This window comes from Neoarius graeffei, chromosome 24, assembly GCF_027579695.1.
Source record: "Neoarius graeffei isolate fNeoGra1 chromosome 24, fNeoGra1.pri, whole genome shotgun sequence".
NCBI classification, from domain to species: Eukaryota; Metazoa; Chordata; class Actinopteri; order Siluriformes; family Ariidae; genus Neoarius; species Neoarius graeffei.
In genome coordinates this window covers 47890206-47909479 of record NC_083592.1, presented here as the reverse complement: position 1 = coordinate 47909479, position 19274 = coordinate 47890206, and the positions used below count along the sequence as shown (strand labels likewise).

General features: G+C 39.9%; 1 protein-coding gene across 2 annotated transcripts in view; it reads left to right on the top strand.

Moving 5' to 3' along the window:
* The first annotated feature begins 1512 nt into the window (after positions 1-1512).
* Positions 1513-19274, top strand: part of grin1b (glutamate receptor, ionotropic, N-methyl D-aspartate 1b) — a 72446-nt gene continuing 54684 nt past the window's right edge. For both annotated transcript variants that reach the window (XM_060906725.1, XM_060906726.1), the window contains exons 1-4: positions 1513-1761; positions 4496-4630; positions 8639-8815; positions 19058-19120. In XM_060906725.1, coding sequence (XP_060762708.1) covers positions 1513-1761; positions 4496-4630; positions 8639-8815; positions 19058-19120 — 624 coding nt within the window. The remainder of the gene's footprint in view (positions 1762-4495; positions 4631-8638; positions 8816-19057; positions 19121-19274) is intronic.

Genomic DNA, 19274 nt, shown 5'->3' with positions numbered 1-19274 from the left:
GATGAAGGACTGAAAGAACATGTCATCAAAATTCCATCCATGTCTGACTTTAGGTAGATTATTTTTTTTTCTTTCTGTGGATGTGGGTGATGCATTCTCAGTCATGAGTAGCCTAACTACTGATGTAATCAAATTGCAACCTAAAAAAAGCGATTTATTTAATATCCATAGCAATTGATTACAAATGAGTTCTTGTTTCTTTGTTTATTTTTTTTTTTATTTGAAAATGGCGCGTTTAAGATCACTGAAACACTAAACTTACCTCTTTATCAGGACCAAAGGCGGATTCATAACACTAAGTTCGGTTGGTTGAAAGAGATAGAGAGAAAGAGAAAGACATAGAGATGCTAGTTTCCTTGGTAACGAGGGTCTCGGTGATTTTTTTTTCTTCTTTTTTGCGCGCTGCCGTGGCATATCCGCGTTCTCGCGCCGAGTGATGGACGGAGCGCGGCTCTTATTGATTATTGATTATCTGTAAGAAGAAGAAGAAGAAGAAGAAGAAGAAGCATATTTTACTCAAAAAAAGAAAAGGAAAGAAAAGAAAGAAAATGGGGGGGGGGGGGGGGGGGTGCAAAAAAAAAACAACAACCCAAAACAATGTCCGTCCATCCATTATGTCCATAATGTCCAAAAGGTGCATTGACTGATTTACTGCCATGGAAGAAATGAAGCACAAAGCTAATCATTAAAAGGTTAAAAAAAAAAGAGACAGCTTTAACTAACCTAATTTTACTTTAAAACTGGGACTGACATATTGGATCTAGTAAGTAACGTTGCTAGGGAATGAATGTGAATTAATTTAACCTTTGATGAAATGAAGAAAAAAATATTCTAATGATAGAAGCAGTAATTAATACAGAAAATATATTAATAAAAGTACTAGTGTGACATGCACGCACACACACACACACACACACACACACACACACACACACACACTGGTAAGCAGCAAAGCTGTTGGGTTGATGATTTATAAAACGTACGCGTTAATCAGGCGGAATCTGAGCGGGAGCGCGCATCCGAGAGCGCGCACGCGTTCAGCACCAAGGACAGCGGAGATCTCGACGAGCCTTAGGTCACCGGACCCGAATGGAGCCACGCCAAAAGCGGGAAAACAGGAGATTTTATTAGAAATAGGAAAAATTAAACCGAATAAACCAACGCTCTGGACGTTTTCTAAATCATATCCGTCTTATTTCTTTTCTTTTTTCCTCCTGTTTATAAAAGGAGAATGAATCTGTGAGGGGAAATAGTATCAACAGGAGCGTCACCATTCCAAGACGCGTCTCTCTCTTTTTTAATCTTTTTTTTTTTAAATACAGCGTTTTCTGATCATCAAAAACAGACTGAGAAAAATACACACATACCTAAACAGATCAGATCAATGTGATCGCATTCCTGTGCTTCCGAAGTTGTTCATTAGGAACCCTGCTCCATCAGGCTGCCTCACTGACGGACCCTGCGCATGACAGCTGAGTGATCCGCGGCGGCTCCAGAGGCAAACACGCAAACATGCGTCTGGTTCTTTTCGCCTTCCTCGTGTCCTGCTCGTGCGCGCGGGGAGGCTGCGAGCCCAAGATCGTGAACATCGGCGCCGTGTTGAGTCAGAAGCGCTACGAACAGGTGTTCAAGGACGCCGTGACCCAGGCCAACAACATCTACGGCAAAGACAAGTTCAAGATGAACGCCATCTCCGTCACGCACAAACCCAACGCCATTCAGATGGCACTGTCCGTGTGTGAGGATCTCATCTCCAACCAGGTAGTGACTAAACCCAGCTCTGCGCACTCATCCCGCAAAAATACAGTGTACACTGGGGCTAATGGGGACGGTTTTAAAGAAGAAGAAAAAAAAAATGCGTCTACCTGTGGAATCTGAGTGCATCCAAAGTACATCTATCTATCTATCTATCTATCTATCTATCTATCTATCTATCTGTCTGTCTGTCTGTCTGTCTGTCTGTCTGTCTGTCTGTCTGTCTTCAGTACTATTAAAAACAGACTATTCTTTGACAGCTAATCTATCTATCTATCTATCTATCTATCTATCTATCTATCTATCTATCTATCTATCTATCTATCTATCTATCTATCTATCTATCTATCTATCTATCTATCTATCTATCTATCTATCTATTTCTTTAGGTGTGAATTTAAAACAGTAAATACATTTACTTTCAACAAAATTCACTGTACACAAAGAAAAGAGGGATGTTATACACTTTCAAAAAAGCCCAAACAAATAATCAATATTTAACTGACCTTTTTCCCCTTTAAGAATTAAGATCTTAATCTTAAACCCTAAATATGTTGTTGTTTTTTCCAATACTATTTAAAAAAGGCTATTCTTTGACAGCCAATTTGTCTGTCTGTCTGTCTGTCTGTCTGTCTGTCTGTCTGTCTGTCTTCAATACTATAAAAAAACATAGACTATTCTCTGACAGCCAATTTGTCTGTCTGTCTGTCTGTCTGTCTGTACTATAAAAAAAACCATAACTATTCTCTGACAGCCAATTTGTCTGTCTGTCTGTCTGTCTGTCTGTACTATAAAAAACCATAGACTATTCTCTGACAGCCAATTTGTCTGTCTGTCTGTCTGTCTGTCTGTCTGTCTGTCTGTCTGTCTGTCTGTCTGTCTGTCTGTCTGCCTTCAGTACTGTAAAAAAGACCAGACTATTCTGTGACAGCCAATTTGTTTGTTTCTCTGTCTGTCTGTCTGTCTGTCTGTCTGTCTGTCTGTTAATTTATTTAGCCATGAATTTTAAAAAGTAAACACATTTGCTTTCAACAAGATACACTGGACACAAAGAAAAGAGGGATGTTATACATTTCCAAAAAATGCCCAAGCAAATAATCAATATTTAATTTCCTTTTTTTCTTTAAGAATTAAGCATCTTAATCTTAAACTGTAAATATGATGAGGTTTTATTCAATACTATAAAAAACATAGGCTATTCTCTCTTATCCAATTTGGGTTTTTGTCTGTCTGTCTGTCTGTCTGTCTGTCTGTCTGTCTGTCTATCTATCTATCTATCTATCTATCTATCTATCTATCTATCTTTAGTACTGTTTAAAAAAACATAGACTATTCTCTGACAGCCAAATTGTCCGTCCGTCCGTCCGTCCGTCTGTCTGTCTATTCATTTCTTTAGCTGTGAATTAAAAAAAAGTAAATATATTTGCTTTCAAGAAAATATACTGTATGCAAAGAAAAGAGGGATATTATACATTTAAAAAACCCCAAAACAAATAGTACAAATAGTATCTCCATAGAATTATGGGTATTTAATTGACTTTTTTTCTTTAAGAATTAAGCATCTTAATCTTAAACCCTAAGTATATTGTTTTTTTCAATACTGTTGAAAAACATAGGCTATTCTGTTACATTATCTATCTATCTATCTATCTATCTATCTATCTATCTATCTATCTATCTATCTATCTATCTATCTATCTATCTATCTATCTATCTATCTATCTATCTATCTATCTATCTATTCATTTATATGTATTTTTAAAAGTAAATACATTTGAGCTTCAAAAAAAGTGCCTTAAGTGCATTTATAGTTTAATGAAATTTATCTTTATGTAAATCACAATATATCTCCAGGACTCTTATTGAAAGTATTCATATACTGGCCTCATTTATATTCATGTCCACTGCATTGTATTTTATAACAAGTAAAACATTTAATAGCACACACAGAGCCAATTTCACTTTTGACTTCATCCAAAATCTCACGAAATAAACTGTCAAAAGAGTGCCCCAGGACATCCAGGTTACCAAAGTTGCCATAGTGGCCATGTACATATTATATCGAAGGGTGAAAGAGGACACTTGGTTTGGAACACAGCGGGTGTTAGTGAGCACCACTGCGGATACAGATAATGATTGTTATTTCGTTTTCAAATGCAAATGAAAAGAGTTGAATTATTATTTTTTACTTACAGACTGATCACACACACACACACACACACACACACACACACACACACACACACACACACACACACACACACACACAGTCATAATTTAATTGAACTTAATACAGCACTATAGTTGTTAACTCAACATTATGGACATGCTTTTGTGAACACCAAAAGTGGTCAGCATGAGCTGGACCAGTTGCTTTTAACAGAAAACGAGGCCAACATGGCGTAAGCCCTCCAGATAACAGCTGCTTTGTTCTGGTGAAGAGATACAGAGAGAGAGAGAGAGAGAGAGAGAGAGAGAGAGAGAGAGAGAGATTGCAGCAGCTTCCAACACATCAAAGGAGATTAGCATACCATCTCTCTCTCTCTCTCTCTCTCTCTCACACACACACACACACACACACACACACACACACACACACACACACACACACACGAAGATATTACTTGAGATACCATGTGCAAATAAGAAATTTTCAGACAGCATCCCTTTTTCTTGTTTCAGCAAATATGTGAAATTGTTAACATTGATGTCTGAATATTTTGTTCCCCCCCATTCTCAGGTCTATGCCATTTTGGTGAGTCATCCTCCCCAATCCAACGACCATCTAACCCCGACACCAGTGTCCTACACAGCTGGATTCTATCGCATCCCTGTAGTGGGACTGACTACGCGCATGTCCATCTACTCAGACAAGGTGAGCTCAAACCACAGCCATGAAAATCCTCTAGTGTTTTGCCCTCCATGTCAAAAACACTGTCAGTACTGTTTCTTTTTAATGTGCCCGATTTGGATTGCATATCCAAATTTACAAAAAAAGGAAGAAGAAAGGAAAATTAAGTTTTGAAACAGTGAACTGAAATTTAAAATTGCATATTTTGTCTGCACTTGTCTTTGATTTGTTGTAAGAATTTGTCATCTTTCATGTATAACAAACAAAAACCAGAGCTCTGTGTGTATTATATTAGAGTAGACGGAGAAGGGGATTACACTGATTTCTGTTTAACTCCCAGCTTTGATTTAAATCATATTATTCAGCAACTAGTGAACCTACTATGCTTGGAAAGGTGTTTCTTCTTCTTCTTCTTCTTCTTCTTCTTCATCCCATAGCTGGCAAGGGCCACCACACTGATGATATTTTAACAGTCCATCATTGGTGTGTCTCCAAGCTTGATCAATGGACAATTTAGAGTAGCCAGTTAACCAAACTGCATGTCTTTGGACTGTGGAGGAAACCCACTTAGACATGGGGAGAACATGCAAACTTCACACAGAAAGGCCCTCATTGGCTGCTGGGCTCGAACCCAGAACCTTCTTGCTGTGAGACGACAGAGCTAACCACTACACCACCACCCCCAGGAAAGGTGTTTAGCAACAAGAATAACAAGTACTAGAATAGCTGCTAGAATATGGGAAGCCATGACCTAATGGTTAGCGAAGCAGCTTTAGGACCAAAAGGTTGCCGGTTCAGTTCCCTGGACCAGCAGGAATGGCTGAAGTGCCCTTGAGCAAGGCACCTAACTCCCAACTGCTCCCCAGGCTGCTCTGGGTACATTGTACGTCACTCTGGATAAGATTGTCTGCTAAATGCCTGCAATGTGAGAATGGATGTTTAAGGGGTTAATAATATAATTTTGCACAAGGATATGTTAGTTTGTAATTATTTGCTTTAAAATATAATTGCGATCTTTATGAGCCACACCAATCTGTGTGTTATATAATTAGAGCCCTGTAGAATAAATGCATCAATTCAGTATGTAAAATATATCCTTTACACATAATTATCCCATCAGACATTCATGTGGCAGCAGTGCAAGGTACAGCATCATGCACCTACAGGTCACTAGTTTCAGTTCATTTTCAAATATGGAAAAAAAAATCATAAAAGTTTTCTCAATGACTGAATGTACCAAACAGTCGACTATTTCAGAAAGAAATGATTGTCTGGGATTTTCACAAATAATAGCCTTTTACAATTTATACAGAGTGGTGCGAGAAACTGGGGCTCCAGAGTGACATAACAGAAAAGCGTTCGGTCATCATGCAGAGATTACTAGCTCGAATCCCGATGATGCCACAGCTGTGTATGGAGCTAAACTGGCTGTGCTCTCAGAGAGAATTACAGCGACACTCGCCAATCTGTGAGCTCATGCATATCGCTTTCCTCTGAGGGTGTTACGCCACATGAGCAGCAGTTCAAAAAGATGCGTTCGGCTGGTGTCACGTGCCGCGCCCTCCCTGGTTGGTAGCTGTTGTGTAATAGAGACAGAGACCTGTGTGGTGGGTGGGAATTGGCTGCGAATAAATCAGGGATAAAATTGGCTGGTTAAATAAGTGTCTAAGTGACCCTTAAAGCCAGTTTCATCAACTTCACTGTCTGATTTGAACAATTTCCACCCACAAGTTAATTCTTACCTTTGACACGACAGCTACCAAATGTCCTCCAACACACACAAAGCTGCGACTCAGTCAGAAGGCAGATTTATTACATCAGCCCAGTCTGCTAGTTGGGATAAAACTGTTGATATTCACTCATTCACTCAAGCTGTATCCCTTCAGGGAAAATCACATGTATTTCAGGTGATTATGTGAGTGATAATGTGATGACGTGAAAGTGCATTTCAAAATGCTATGCCCTTAAAGAGTGTGTGAAGAAAACTGCATCATGTGATGAATAGAACTACATGTCCTACACATGAGAAATGACCATGTGAAAATAGATAAATCACTTGTAAAGTATCACATGTGAAAATAAATTGATTGTCTTTCAAAAAATCACATGTGAAAATAAACAAATTGTCTGAAAATGACATGAAAATAAACTAATTGTCGAAATCGCATGTGAAAATAAATAAATGATTTTAAAAAAATCACATGGATAAATTAGTTGCCTTAAAAATCAAATGTGAAAAATCAGCAAGTTGTCTAAAAATCACGTGAAAATCAACAAACTGTCTCAACAATCACATGTGAAAATAAATAAATTGTCCAAAAATAACATGCAAACATAAACAAGTTGTCCAGAAATCATGTGAAATCAACAAACTGTCTAAAAGTCACATGTGAAAATAAATGAATTATCTGAAAAAAAATCACATTAAGATAAATTAATTGCCTTAAAAATAACACGAGAATAAATTAATTGTCTCAAAAAAATCACGTGAAAATCAACAAATTGTCTCAAAATCACATGTGAACATAAACAAATTGTTTAAAAAAACGTGTGAAAATCAAAAAAGTGTACAAAAATCACATGTAAAAATCAACAAATTGTCCAAAAATCACATGTGAAAATTAACAGTGTCTAAAAAAAACCCACGTGAAAATCAACAAATTGTCAAAAAAAAATCACATGTGAAAATGAACAAGTTGTCCAAAAATCACACATGAAAATAAACAAGTTGTCCAAAAATCATGTGAAAATCACAAATTGCACAAAAATCATGTGAAAATCAACTAATCACACAAAAACACATGTGAAAATGAACAAGTTGTCCAAAAATCACACATGAAAATAAAGAAATTGCACAAAAATCACATGAAAATCAACAAATCGCACAAAAATCACATGTGAAAATCAACAAATTGGCCAAAAATCACATGTGAAAATCAACAAATTGCACAAAAATCACATGTAAACTTAACGAATTGTCAAAAAAATCACATGTGGAAATCAACAGATTGCCCCAAAATCATGTGAAAATGAACAAATTGCACAAAAATCACATGTGAAAATCAACGATTTGCACAAAAATCACATGTGAAAATGAACAAGTTGCCCAAAAATCACACATGAAAATAAACAAGTTGTCCAAAAATCATGTGAAAATCACAAATTGCACAAAAATCACGTGAAAATCAACAAATCGCACAAAAATCACATGTGAAAATGAACAAGTTGTCCAAAAATCACACATGAAAATAAACAAATTGCACAAAAATCACATAAAATCAACAAATTGCACAAAAATCACATGTGAAAATCAACAAATTGTCCAAAAAATCATGTGAAAATGAACAAATTGCACAAAAATCACATGTGAAAATCAACAAATCATCTCAACATCACATGTAAACTCAACGAATTGTCCAAAAATTACATGTGGAAATCAACAGATTGCCCAAAAAATCATGTGAAAATGAAGAAATTGCACAAAAATCACATGTGAAAATCAACAATTTGCAAAAAAAAAAATCACGTGAAAATCAACAATTTGTCCAAAAATCACATGTGGAAATCAACAAATTGCACAAAAATCACATGTGGAAATCAACAAATCATCTCAAAATCACATGCAAATACAAATGAAGTGTCTGAAGAAGTCACATGAAAATAAATGACCTAACTTAAAAATCACATGTGAAAAGACATGAATCACCTGTAAAGAATCACATACGTGAAAAAAACTCCTGTCAAAATAAATGAATCATGTGTAACGAATCTGATGAGAAAATGAATGAATCGTGTTTTTTTTAATCCCATGAAAATAAATGAATAATGTTAAAGACTCACATGTGAATGTAACCGAATTGTGTGAAATTAAAACCACGTGCATGACATACAGTATGAAGTGGTTCATGTGATTACTCTGAACGTGTAGCACTTGAAACCTTCTTGTGTTTTCTTGAATGAGAAATGAGAGGTGCTTAAAAACGAAGCACAGGAGAGTAACTGATTCATCTCCCTCCTTCTCTCTTTCCTCAGAGCATCCACCTGTCCTTCCTGCGCACGGTGCCTCCATACTCCCACCAGGCCCAGGTGTGGTTTGACATGATGCGTGAGTTCCGCTGGAATCACATTATCCTGATCGTGAGTGATGACCACGAGGGCCGAGCGGCACAGAAGAGGCTGGAGACGCTGCTGGAGGAGAGGGAGACGAAGGTGAGAGACCTTTGGCCGCTCGGGCGCTTCGTCTACAGCGTGCGCACAGATTGTTTTGTGTCTGCGTGTGTTCCTGTAACCGGCACCTCAAAGGTCGTCTATGTATGTTAACTGTTTCCTTTTTCTGTTTGTGGAAACGCATTTCTTTCCGTTGGCTAACATTATTTATGCCAGAGGCATCAACAGCGTCTTAAGTGGTTTATCTGCAAAATTTTGTACTTTTTCTACTCATCTCACATTGCTTTTTGCCATAGTCAGATTCTCCTACGTGTCTCTCGATCCACAACAAGGAGCAAAATGAGGGACTTAACCTGGGGCTGTGCAAAAAATCAGTAGCAGGAGGGTTTAATTACAGTGTGCGCCAAGACCTGAGATGCGTAGGTGTAGTGTGTGGGATATGTTTTCCTTTCGAGCCTTTCTCTCTGAGAAAACTAATGGCTGCATGTCAGTTGCCTTTCAGCCTTTAACTGAGAAGGACTGTTCTTGTTTATTTGCCTGTCGGAGCGCATCACAATAACACAGTGGACTGGAGTCATAGCCATTTAAATCTACGACCTGCTTCCTTCAGGAACGGGGTTGGTGTGTCTGTGTTTTCACCCCGTGTGTATATTTAGAATAACTTCAATGTCATTATAATGTCATTTGTAGTAATGGCAGCCTCAAGCCGTTCTCCTTTTACATTTTGCCTCTAATTCAGTTCCCAAATCCTCATCAGGGAGCCGAAGCTCATAAAAGAGTTCAGTCTGATCTTAGACACTATGCTTTTTTCCTGTATTCATATTGATTTATTATTAAATATTATGAGTAATTTAGTGTTCAAATCTAGACCTACGTACATTCCTCATTTTCAGTTTTTAAAAATTCATTTTACTCTCATTACTGAATAATATGCTTTAAAAAAAATAAATAAATAAAGCTGGGTTCTTTCTTTTTTCCGGGGTGTGTGTGTGTGTGTGTGTGTGTGTGTGTGTGTGTGTGTGATTGAGCATGCAGCTTTTTATGCAACTCATATAAAAAAATAACATTTTGCACAAAATGGTATCTTGAACATAGGTAAATGTAATACAACCCCAATTCCATAAATTTGGGACAATGTGTAAAACGTTAAAAAAACAAAACAAAACAAAATTTATCGGTTTTTTTTATATATATATGCTCGTTTTGAATTTGATGTCAGCAACACGTTTCAGAAAAGTTGAGACAGGGGCAACAAAAAACTGAAAAACTTGCATAATGCTAAAAAAAAAAAAAAAACCCTACCAACAGGTCAGTAACATGATTGGGTATAAAAAGAGCATCCCGGAGAGGAGGCGGAGTCTCTCAGAAGTAAAGATGGGGAGGGGTTCACCGCTCTGTGAAAGAACAAACAGTGCAACATTTTAAGAACAACATTCCTCAATGTACAACCCCGATTCCAAAAAAGTTAGGACGAAGTATAAATTGTAAATAAAAACGGAATGCAATGATGTGGAAGTTTCAAAATTCCATATTTTATTCAGAATAGAACATAGATGACATATCAAATGTTTAAACTGAGAAAATGTATCATTTAAAGAGAAAAATTAGGTGATTTTAAATTTCATGACAACAACACATCTCAAAAAAGTTGGGACAAGGCCATGTTTACCACTGTGAGACATCCCCTTTTCTCTTTACAACAGTCTGTAAACGTCTGGGGACTGAGGAGACAAGTTGCTCAAGTTTAGGGATAGGAATGTTAACCCATTCTTGGCTAATGTAGGATTCTAGTTGCTCAGCTGTCTTAGGTCTTTTTTGTCGTATCTTCCGTTTTATGATGCGCCAAATGTTTTCTATGGGTGAAAGATCTGGACTGCAGGCTGGCCAGTTCAGTACCCGGACCCTTCTTCTACGCAGCCATGATGCTGTAATTGATGCAGTATGTGGTTTGACATTGTCATGTTGGAAAATGCAAGGTCATCCCTGAAAGAGACGTCGTCTGGATGGGAGCATATGTTGCTCTAGAACCTGGATATACCTTTCAGCACTGATGGTGTCTTTCCAGATGTGTAAGCTGCCCATGCCACACGCACTAACGCAATCCCATACCATCAGAGATGCAGGCTTCTGAACTGAGCGCTGATAACAACTTGGGTCGTCCTTCTCCTCTTTAATTCGAATGACACGGCGTCCCTGATTTCCATAAAGAACTTCAAATTTTGATTCGTCTGACCACAGAACAGTTTTCCACTTTGCCACAGTCCATTTTAAATGAGCCTTGGCCCAGAGAAGACGTCTGTGCTTCTGGATCATGTTTAGATACGGCTTCTTCTTTGAACTATAGAGTTTTAGCTGGCAACGGTGGATGGCACGGTGAATTGTGTTCACAGATAATGTTCTCTGGAAATATTCCTGAGCCCATTTTGTGATTTCCAATACAGAAGCATGCCTGTATGTGATGCAGTGCCGTCTAAGGGCCCGAAGATCACGGGCACCCAGTATGGTTTTCCGGCCTTGACCCTTATGCACAGAGATTCTTCCAGATTCTCTGAATCTTTTGATGATATTATGCACTGTAGATGATGATATGTTCAAACTCTTTGCGATTTTACACTGTTGAACTCCTTTCTGATATTGCTCCACTATTTGTTGGCACAGAATTAGGGGGATTGGTGATCCTCTTCCCATCTTTACTTCTGAGAGCCGCTGCCACTCCAAGATGCTCTTTTTATACCCAGTCATGTTAATGACCTATTGCCAATTGACCTAATGAGTTGCAATTTGGTCCTCCAGCTGTTCCTTTTTTGTACCTTTAACTTTTCCAGCCTCTTATTGCCCCTGTCCCAACTTTTTTGAGATGTGTCGCTGTCATGAAATTTCAAATGAGCCAATATTTGGCATGAAATTTCAAAATGTCTCACTTTCGACATTTGATATGTTGTCTATGTTCTATTGTGAATACAATATCAGTTGTTGAGATTTGTAAATTATTGCATTCCGTTTTTATTTACAATTTGTACTTTGTCCCAACTTTTTTGGAATCTGGGTTGTAAAACTGCAAAGAATTTGGGGATAACATCATCTATGGTACATAATATCATTAAAAGATTCAGAGAATCTGGAGAAATCTTTGTGTGCAAGAGACAAGGCTGAAAACTGACATTGGATGCCTGTGATCTTCAGGCCCTCAGGAGACACTGCATTAAAAGCAGACATATGTCTGTAGTGGAAATCACTGTATGGGCTCAGGAACTCTTCAGAAAACCATCATCTGTGAAAACAGTTCATTACTGCATCCACAAATGCAAGTTAAAACCAGATATAAACAATATCCAGAAACACCGCCACCTTCTCTGGGCCCGAGCTCTTTTAGGATAGACTGAGGTGAAATGGAAAATTGTCCCGAGATCTGATGAATCAAAAGTCGAAATTCTTTTTAGAAATCATGGACACCATGTTGTCCAGGCTAAAGAGGAGAGGGACCATCCAGCTTGCTATCAGTGCACAGTTCAAAAGCCAACATCAGTGATGGTACGAGGGTGCATTAGTGCACATGACATGGGTAGCTTGCACATCTGTGAAGGCCTCATTAATGCTGAATGATATATACACATTTCAGAGCAATATGCTGCCATCCAGACAAAATCTTTTTCATGGAAGGCCTTCCTTCTTTCAGCAAGACAATGCCAAACCGCTTTCTGCACATATTAAAACTTCAGGGTTCTGTCACAAAAGAACCCTAAAGGTGCTAAACTGGCCTGCCTGCAGTTCAGACCTGTCTCCCATTTAAAACATTTGGTGCATTATGAAGCGCAAAATATGACAAAGGAGATCCAAACTGTTGAACAACTGAAATTGTATATCAGGCAAGAATGAGACAACATTTCTCTTTCAAAACAGTGTTGCTAAAAGTAGAGTTGATGCAACACAGTGGTAAACTGCCCCGTCCCAACTTTTCTGAAACGTGTTGCTGACATCAAATTCAATATGAGCATATATTTAAGGAAAAAAAAACCAATAAGATTTCTCAGTTTCAACATTTGGGGTGGCACGGTGGTGTAGTGGTTAGCACTGTCGCCTCACAGCAAGAAGGTCCGGGTTCGAGCCCCGTGGCCGGCGAGGGCCTTTCTGTGCGGAGTTTGCATGCTCTCCCCGTGTCCGCGTGGGTTTCCTCCGGGTGCTCCGGTTTCCCCCAGTCCAAAGACATGCAGGTTAGGTTAAGTGGTGACTCTAAATTGACCGTAGGTGTGAATGTGAGTGTGAATGGTTGTCTGTGTCTAATGGCCCTTTTCCACTACCCTTTTTCAGCTCACTTCAGCTCGCTTCAGCTCACTTCAGCCCGACACGGCTCGCGTTTCGACTACCTTAGAGCAGCATGACTCAGCTCGCTTCAGCCCTGCTTAGCCCCCAAAACTCGCACGGTTTTGGAGTGGGGCTGAAGCGAGCCAAACCGAGCCGAGTGGGGCTAGGGGCGTGAGGAGACACTCCCCTGTGCACTGATTGGTGAGGAGGAGTGTCCTCACACGCCCACACACGCCCCGCGAGCACGCTGGGATCTGTAAACACCGTAAACCCGGAAGAAGAAGAATTACGAATTACGAGAATTTCTGAAGCCTTATGCGCCTCGCCTCATCTATACGCTCTTGCCAGTATCTGTTGGCGTTGTCGGTGACAACAAGCCACAGCACCAAGACCAGCAACACTAACGACTCCATGTTTATTGTTTACTATCCGGGTCGTGAGACTACCGCTTAAAAGATCATTGATGTCACTGTTTGCGCCGCCTAACGACATCACGTGACGTCCACCCACTTTTGCTAACTCCACCCAATGTGTCCACCCACTTCCAGCCAGCATGGTTCAGCGCGGTTGTAGTCGAAATGCAACTCCAACAGCCCCGCTCAGCTCGACTCAGCACGGCACGGCTCAGCCCAACTCAGCCGCGTTGGTAGTGGAAAAGCGGCATATGTGTCAGCCCTGTGATGACCTGGTGACTTGTCCAGGGTGTACCCCGCCTTTCGCCCATAGTCAGCTGGGATAGGCTCCAGCTTGCCTGCGACCCTGTAGAACAGGATAAAGCGGCTAGAGATAATGAGAGAATGAGAGAGAGAGAGTTTCAACATTTGTTATATTGTCTTTGTACTATTTTCAATGAAATATAGGGTTTCCATGATTTATAAAATCATCATATTCTGTTCTTATTTACGTTTTACACGGTGTCCCAAATTTATGGAATTAGGGTTATATTTCTCATTATGAGACTGTCATATATTTTTTAAAAATAAAACTAAGATTATTAAGCTAAACAGTATCTGGCACATTTCAACCTCAAGTTAAGTGAGTGCTTGGAATAAAAACGACCCCAAAAACCCCCAGCTTCAAATAACAAAATGGCCATATGCTAAACCGCCAAACTGCACCACTTTTAAACGAAATCATTCCAAGTAATATTACGCAAATAAACACGGATTATTACCCGGGAATAATTTCTAGCTTGGAATTAAAGCTGTCAGCACACATTTGTCCTCCTACCTGTCCTCTCTTAGACCCAATGCGCATATTTAATGCACTAGACAGTCAGGCACAGCTGCAGCTCTAAACGCACTTCAGTATTTCCCATTTAAATGCATGAAATATGGAGGACTGATACAGCAGAGAGATGTGCATCCAGAGCCGTGAAGTGTGGAGTTGATAAAGTGCGCCTGCAGCTGAGAAATATAGAAACTCGTTCGTCTTCTCTCTTCTTGCACAGATCTTATAGATGTTGCAGTGATGAGCTTGAGCTTTGGGAAAGCTTTTCTGTGTTTTGTTGTAGGGTTTGTCTTGGTTGGCTCATGTCAGGTTACTATTTAAGACTCATTACTGTATTTAAATCGTCTTTTAAATAGACATCATAGTGAAAATAGAGTCTGACACACAACTGTGTAAGGAATAAACCCTTTTGGGGAAGGATCTTTTTTGGAAAATAATCAGTGAGAGGGTGCTGTGCTGTAGCTGGATGCTAACCGGAGTTATACCATGCACTGAGAGGCTCCGGTTGAAATGATGGGTTCTCTGAGGTGACTGATATTGTACAAGTTTCTGAGGGGCCCACGCCTCTCAGTGCATGGTATATTTGATTTATATCCGTCATCAAAAAATTCCAAACTAAAAGTGTTAATATTGAATCTCGGCAAAAACTCACTGGAGGCAGCCATGTTTGTTGTTTACATCAGAGCGACCTTCGATCTGCGCATGTGCAGTGTACCATGCTATCGCCTGCTTCGCTAGGCATGATCATGATACGCAGATCTACACACACAGAAATGCTCACGGAGCCACAGCTGTGACTCAAGTCAGCTGTATAGCTTGAAATTGTGACATCAGTTCATGATATATCCAGGATATACCATGACTGACTCACACCATATCCAGAGATGTCTATAAGCACCAGCAACTGGCGGTTTTCTCCGCCTACATAGATGGTCTGCACCGGCTACTCGATCCCAGAAAAAAATAAAAACTTGCCTTTCAATGTTCAAGCGATTTATATTGTCTGTGCTGCCCATAATTTGCTGAAAATCCAATTATTTCACCACAAAATTGTCTTTGATTCGGGCTTAACATGACCTGAAGCGACGCCACATTTGTTGATCAATTCTCGTGCTTTGATTGGTTCAGCTGGACCACATGACCCCGCTGTAGCATATGTAGATATGTTACACCATGTAGTTATGTTACAGAGCCAGGCAGCATACTACAGAGGGTAACTGAGAAAGCCAAGCACGCAGACATCTGGAGGGAAATTTCATACATATTTTGCAAGTATTTTACAGGGCAATGGTGAGTAATTTATGAGCTGAGAATGCACCAGAAGCCACCAGAAGGCATGTACATTTCAAAATGTTTTGGGGGAGCCATGTTCCCAGACCCCCAGCATTAGCACATTAAGGTTAGCTGCCAACTACTTTTTTTTAGTTGGCTACTTCAGATTTCCTGGAGAACCCTGCATATCCATTTTTTTTTTTGCTTCATCAAACAAACTCCCTCTCACACCAGAATCTGGTCTTCCCAGGCAGTCTCCTGTCCCAGTACTAACCAACTCTTTAAGGCATATGGGTGCAGCACCGATCTCCTTTTCGGCAGCCCTCAGCCTCTCACCTATACAGCTAGGGTTACAGTGAGGGGCTAGTCCTCTGGTAACCGCGAGAGTTTGACTTCCGCACTCGCATCTATATTGCAGCGTGCCTTGCCAGATGGTAGTAGGTACCATTTTATGATGGTCTTTGGTATGACCCGACCGCGAGTAGAACTCCCGGTCGAGAGGCAGACACACTAACTGCAAAGCCAACTCACGGTCTGCTTCATCAGTGGTGGAACTATTTTATGTCACGTGACCCATCTTTGGCCAATCCCTGCACGGGAATTTTTTGATGGGGATATAATTTCTAATAATAGTACAACCCCGATTCCAAAAAAGTTGGGACAAAGTACAAATTGTAAATAAAAACGGAATGCAATAATTTACAAATCTCAACAACTGATATTGTATTCACAGTAGAACATAGACAACATATCAAATGTCGAAAGTGAGACATTTTGAAATTTCGTGCCAAATATTGGCTCATTTGAAATTTCATGACAGCGACACATCTCAAAAAAGTTGGGACAGGGGCAATAAGAGGCTGGAAAAGTTAAAGGTACAAAAAAGGAACAGCTGGAGGACCAAATTGCAACTCATTAGGTCAATTGGCAATAGGTCATTAACATGACTGGGTATAAAAAGAGCATCTTGGAGTGGCAGCGGCTCTCAGAAGTAAAGATGGGAAGAGGATCACCAACCCCCCTAATTCTGTGCCGACAAATAGTGGAGCAATATGGGCAATATAGTGGGCGGCACGGTGGTGTAGTGGTTAGCACGGTCACCTCACAGCAAGAAGGTTCCGGGTTCGAACCCAGCGGCCGGCGAGGGCCTTTCTGTGTGGAGTTTGCATGTTCTCCCCGTGTCTGCGTGGGTTTCCTCTGGGTGCTCCGGTTTCCGCCACAATCCAAAGACATGCAGTTAGGTTGACGTGGGGCGGCCTGGGGCTGAGGTGCCCTTGAGCAAGGTACTGAACCCCTGACTGCTCTCCAGGCGCTCTGGTGTGGCTGCCCACTGCTCTGAGTGTGTGCGTGTGTTCACTGCTTCAGACGGGTTAAATGCAGAGGATGAATTTCACTGTGCTTGAAGTGTGCATGTGACAAATAAAGGTTTCTTCTTCTTCTTCTTCTTCTTCTTCTTCTTCTAATATCAGAAAGGAGTTTGACAGTGTAAAATTGCAAAGAGTTTGACCATATCATCATCTACAGTGCATAATATCATCAAAAGATTCAGAGAATCTGGAAGAATCTCTGTGCGCAAGGGTCAAGGCCGGAAAACCATACTGGGTGCCCGTGATCTTTGGGCCCTTAGACGGCACTGCATCACATACAGGCATGCTTCTGTATTGGAAATCACAAAATGGGCTCAGGAATATTTCCAGAGAACATTATCTGTGAACACAATTCACCGTGCCATCCACCGTTGCCAGCTAAAACTCTATAGTTCAAAGAAGAAGCCGTATCTAAACATGATCCAGAAGCGCAGACGTCTTCTCTGGGCCGAGGCTCATTTAAAATGGACTGTGGCAAAGTGGAAAACTGTTCTGTGGTCAGACGAATCAAAATTTGAAGTTCTTTATGGAAATCAGGGACGCCGTGTCATTCGGACTAAAGAGGAGAAGGACGACCCAAGTTGTTATCAGCGCTCAGTTCAGAAGCCTGCATATCTGATGGTATGGGGTTGCATTAGTGCGTGTGGCATGGGCAGCTTACACATCTGGAAAGACACCATCAATGCTGAAAGGTATATCCAGGTTCTAGAGCAACATATGCTCCCATCCAGACGACGTCTCTTTCAGGGAAGACCTTGCATTTTCCAACATGACGATGCCAAACCACATACTGCATCAATTACAGCATCATGGCTGTGTAGAAGAAGGGTCCGGGTACTGAACTGGCCAGCCTGCAGTCCAGATCTTTCACCCATAGAAAACATTTGGCGCATCATAAAACGGAAGATACGACAAAAAAGACCTAAGACAGTTGAGCAACTAGAATCCTACATTAGACAAGAATGGGTTAACATTCCTATCCCTAAACTTGAGCAACTTGTCTCCTCAGTCCCCAGACGTTTACAGACTGTTGTAAAGAGAAAAGGGGATGTCTCACAGTGGTAAACATGGCCTCGTCCCAACTTTTTTGAGATGTGTTGTTGTCATGAACTTTAAAATCACCTAATTTTTCTCTTTAAATGATACATTTTCTCAGTTTAAACATTTGATATGTCATCTATGTTCTATTCTGAATAAAATATGGAATTTTGAAACTTCCACATCATTGCATTCTGTTTTTATTTACAATTTGTACTTTGTCCCAACGTTTTTGGAATCGGGGTTGTATGTCTTGAAGTGTTTTATTCCTCTTACTCCACAGCAATTAGCTAATAATTATATATTTTTATTTATTGGGGGAACAACACACTTTTTATCCATTACAGGACGTCTACGAAACTAATTCCTGTTTTTGCTTATAGCAGCTATAAACGCTCATTCCCTCCCTAGCCTCTTATTGTTTTCTCTGAATACAAAAAGCGCAGATTGTCATATTACTGACAAACCACAAAGCGCAAATTCCTCTGTTCTGATGACTTCGCGGCTTTATTTCTGACTGTTACAAAGTGTGTGCACTGGAGACTCCGCCCAGAAATGCGAAATAAACATCTCAATGATTACACGTTATTTTTATCTGTTCATGTGTAGCGTCCATTATACAAACCCCTGTCTATAGATGCTACTATAGCGAGAGTAGCATGTTAGCATGAGCATGTGAACATAAGAACTATTGTCAGGCCCGCTGTTCTAGGAAATGAATCAACAATCAATCGTATTCAAGTATTCGACAGCGCTGAGATATTAAACGTGTTTTTAATAAGTAGCTACACATGAAACTAGGCTCGATAACTATTCTGTTAGCTAAATCGATTTTTTAAAAATGTCCATGCGTGGGAAAGAGATTTTCAACCCCATTTATAAAGGATTATTATGATATAATGTGCTCACTGTAGTTCTTGTACATTTGATATTTTTTGCAAGCCCCAGGATTAGAGTTTCCCAGTTTGAAGCAGAAAAGTGGAGATTTGTTGGAATGCTTTACTGCACACCATTTATACCTGTTTATAATATTCTTCTGTGTCTGCATATTTTCTCTGTGCACATTATTCATCAGAGTAAAAACAGGAACTATGAAAACCTCGACCAACTGTCCTATGACAACAAGCGAGGACCCAAGGTATATTTGCATGGTCAATGCACGCCGCCCAACAGTTATCTGAACGTAGCAACTAGAAACCAGTCCAAAAAAAAAAGAAAGAAAAAAAATCAACAACCAGATTCCAGAAATTCTTTACCTGTTAGCACGTCTATTTTTTTTATGATTTCTCTCG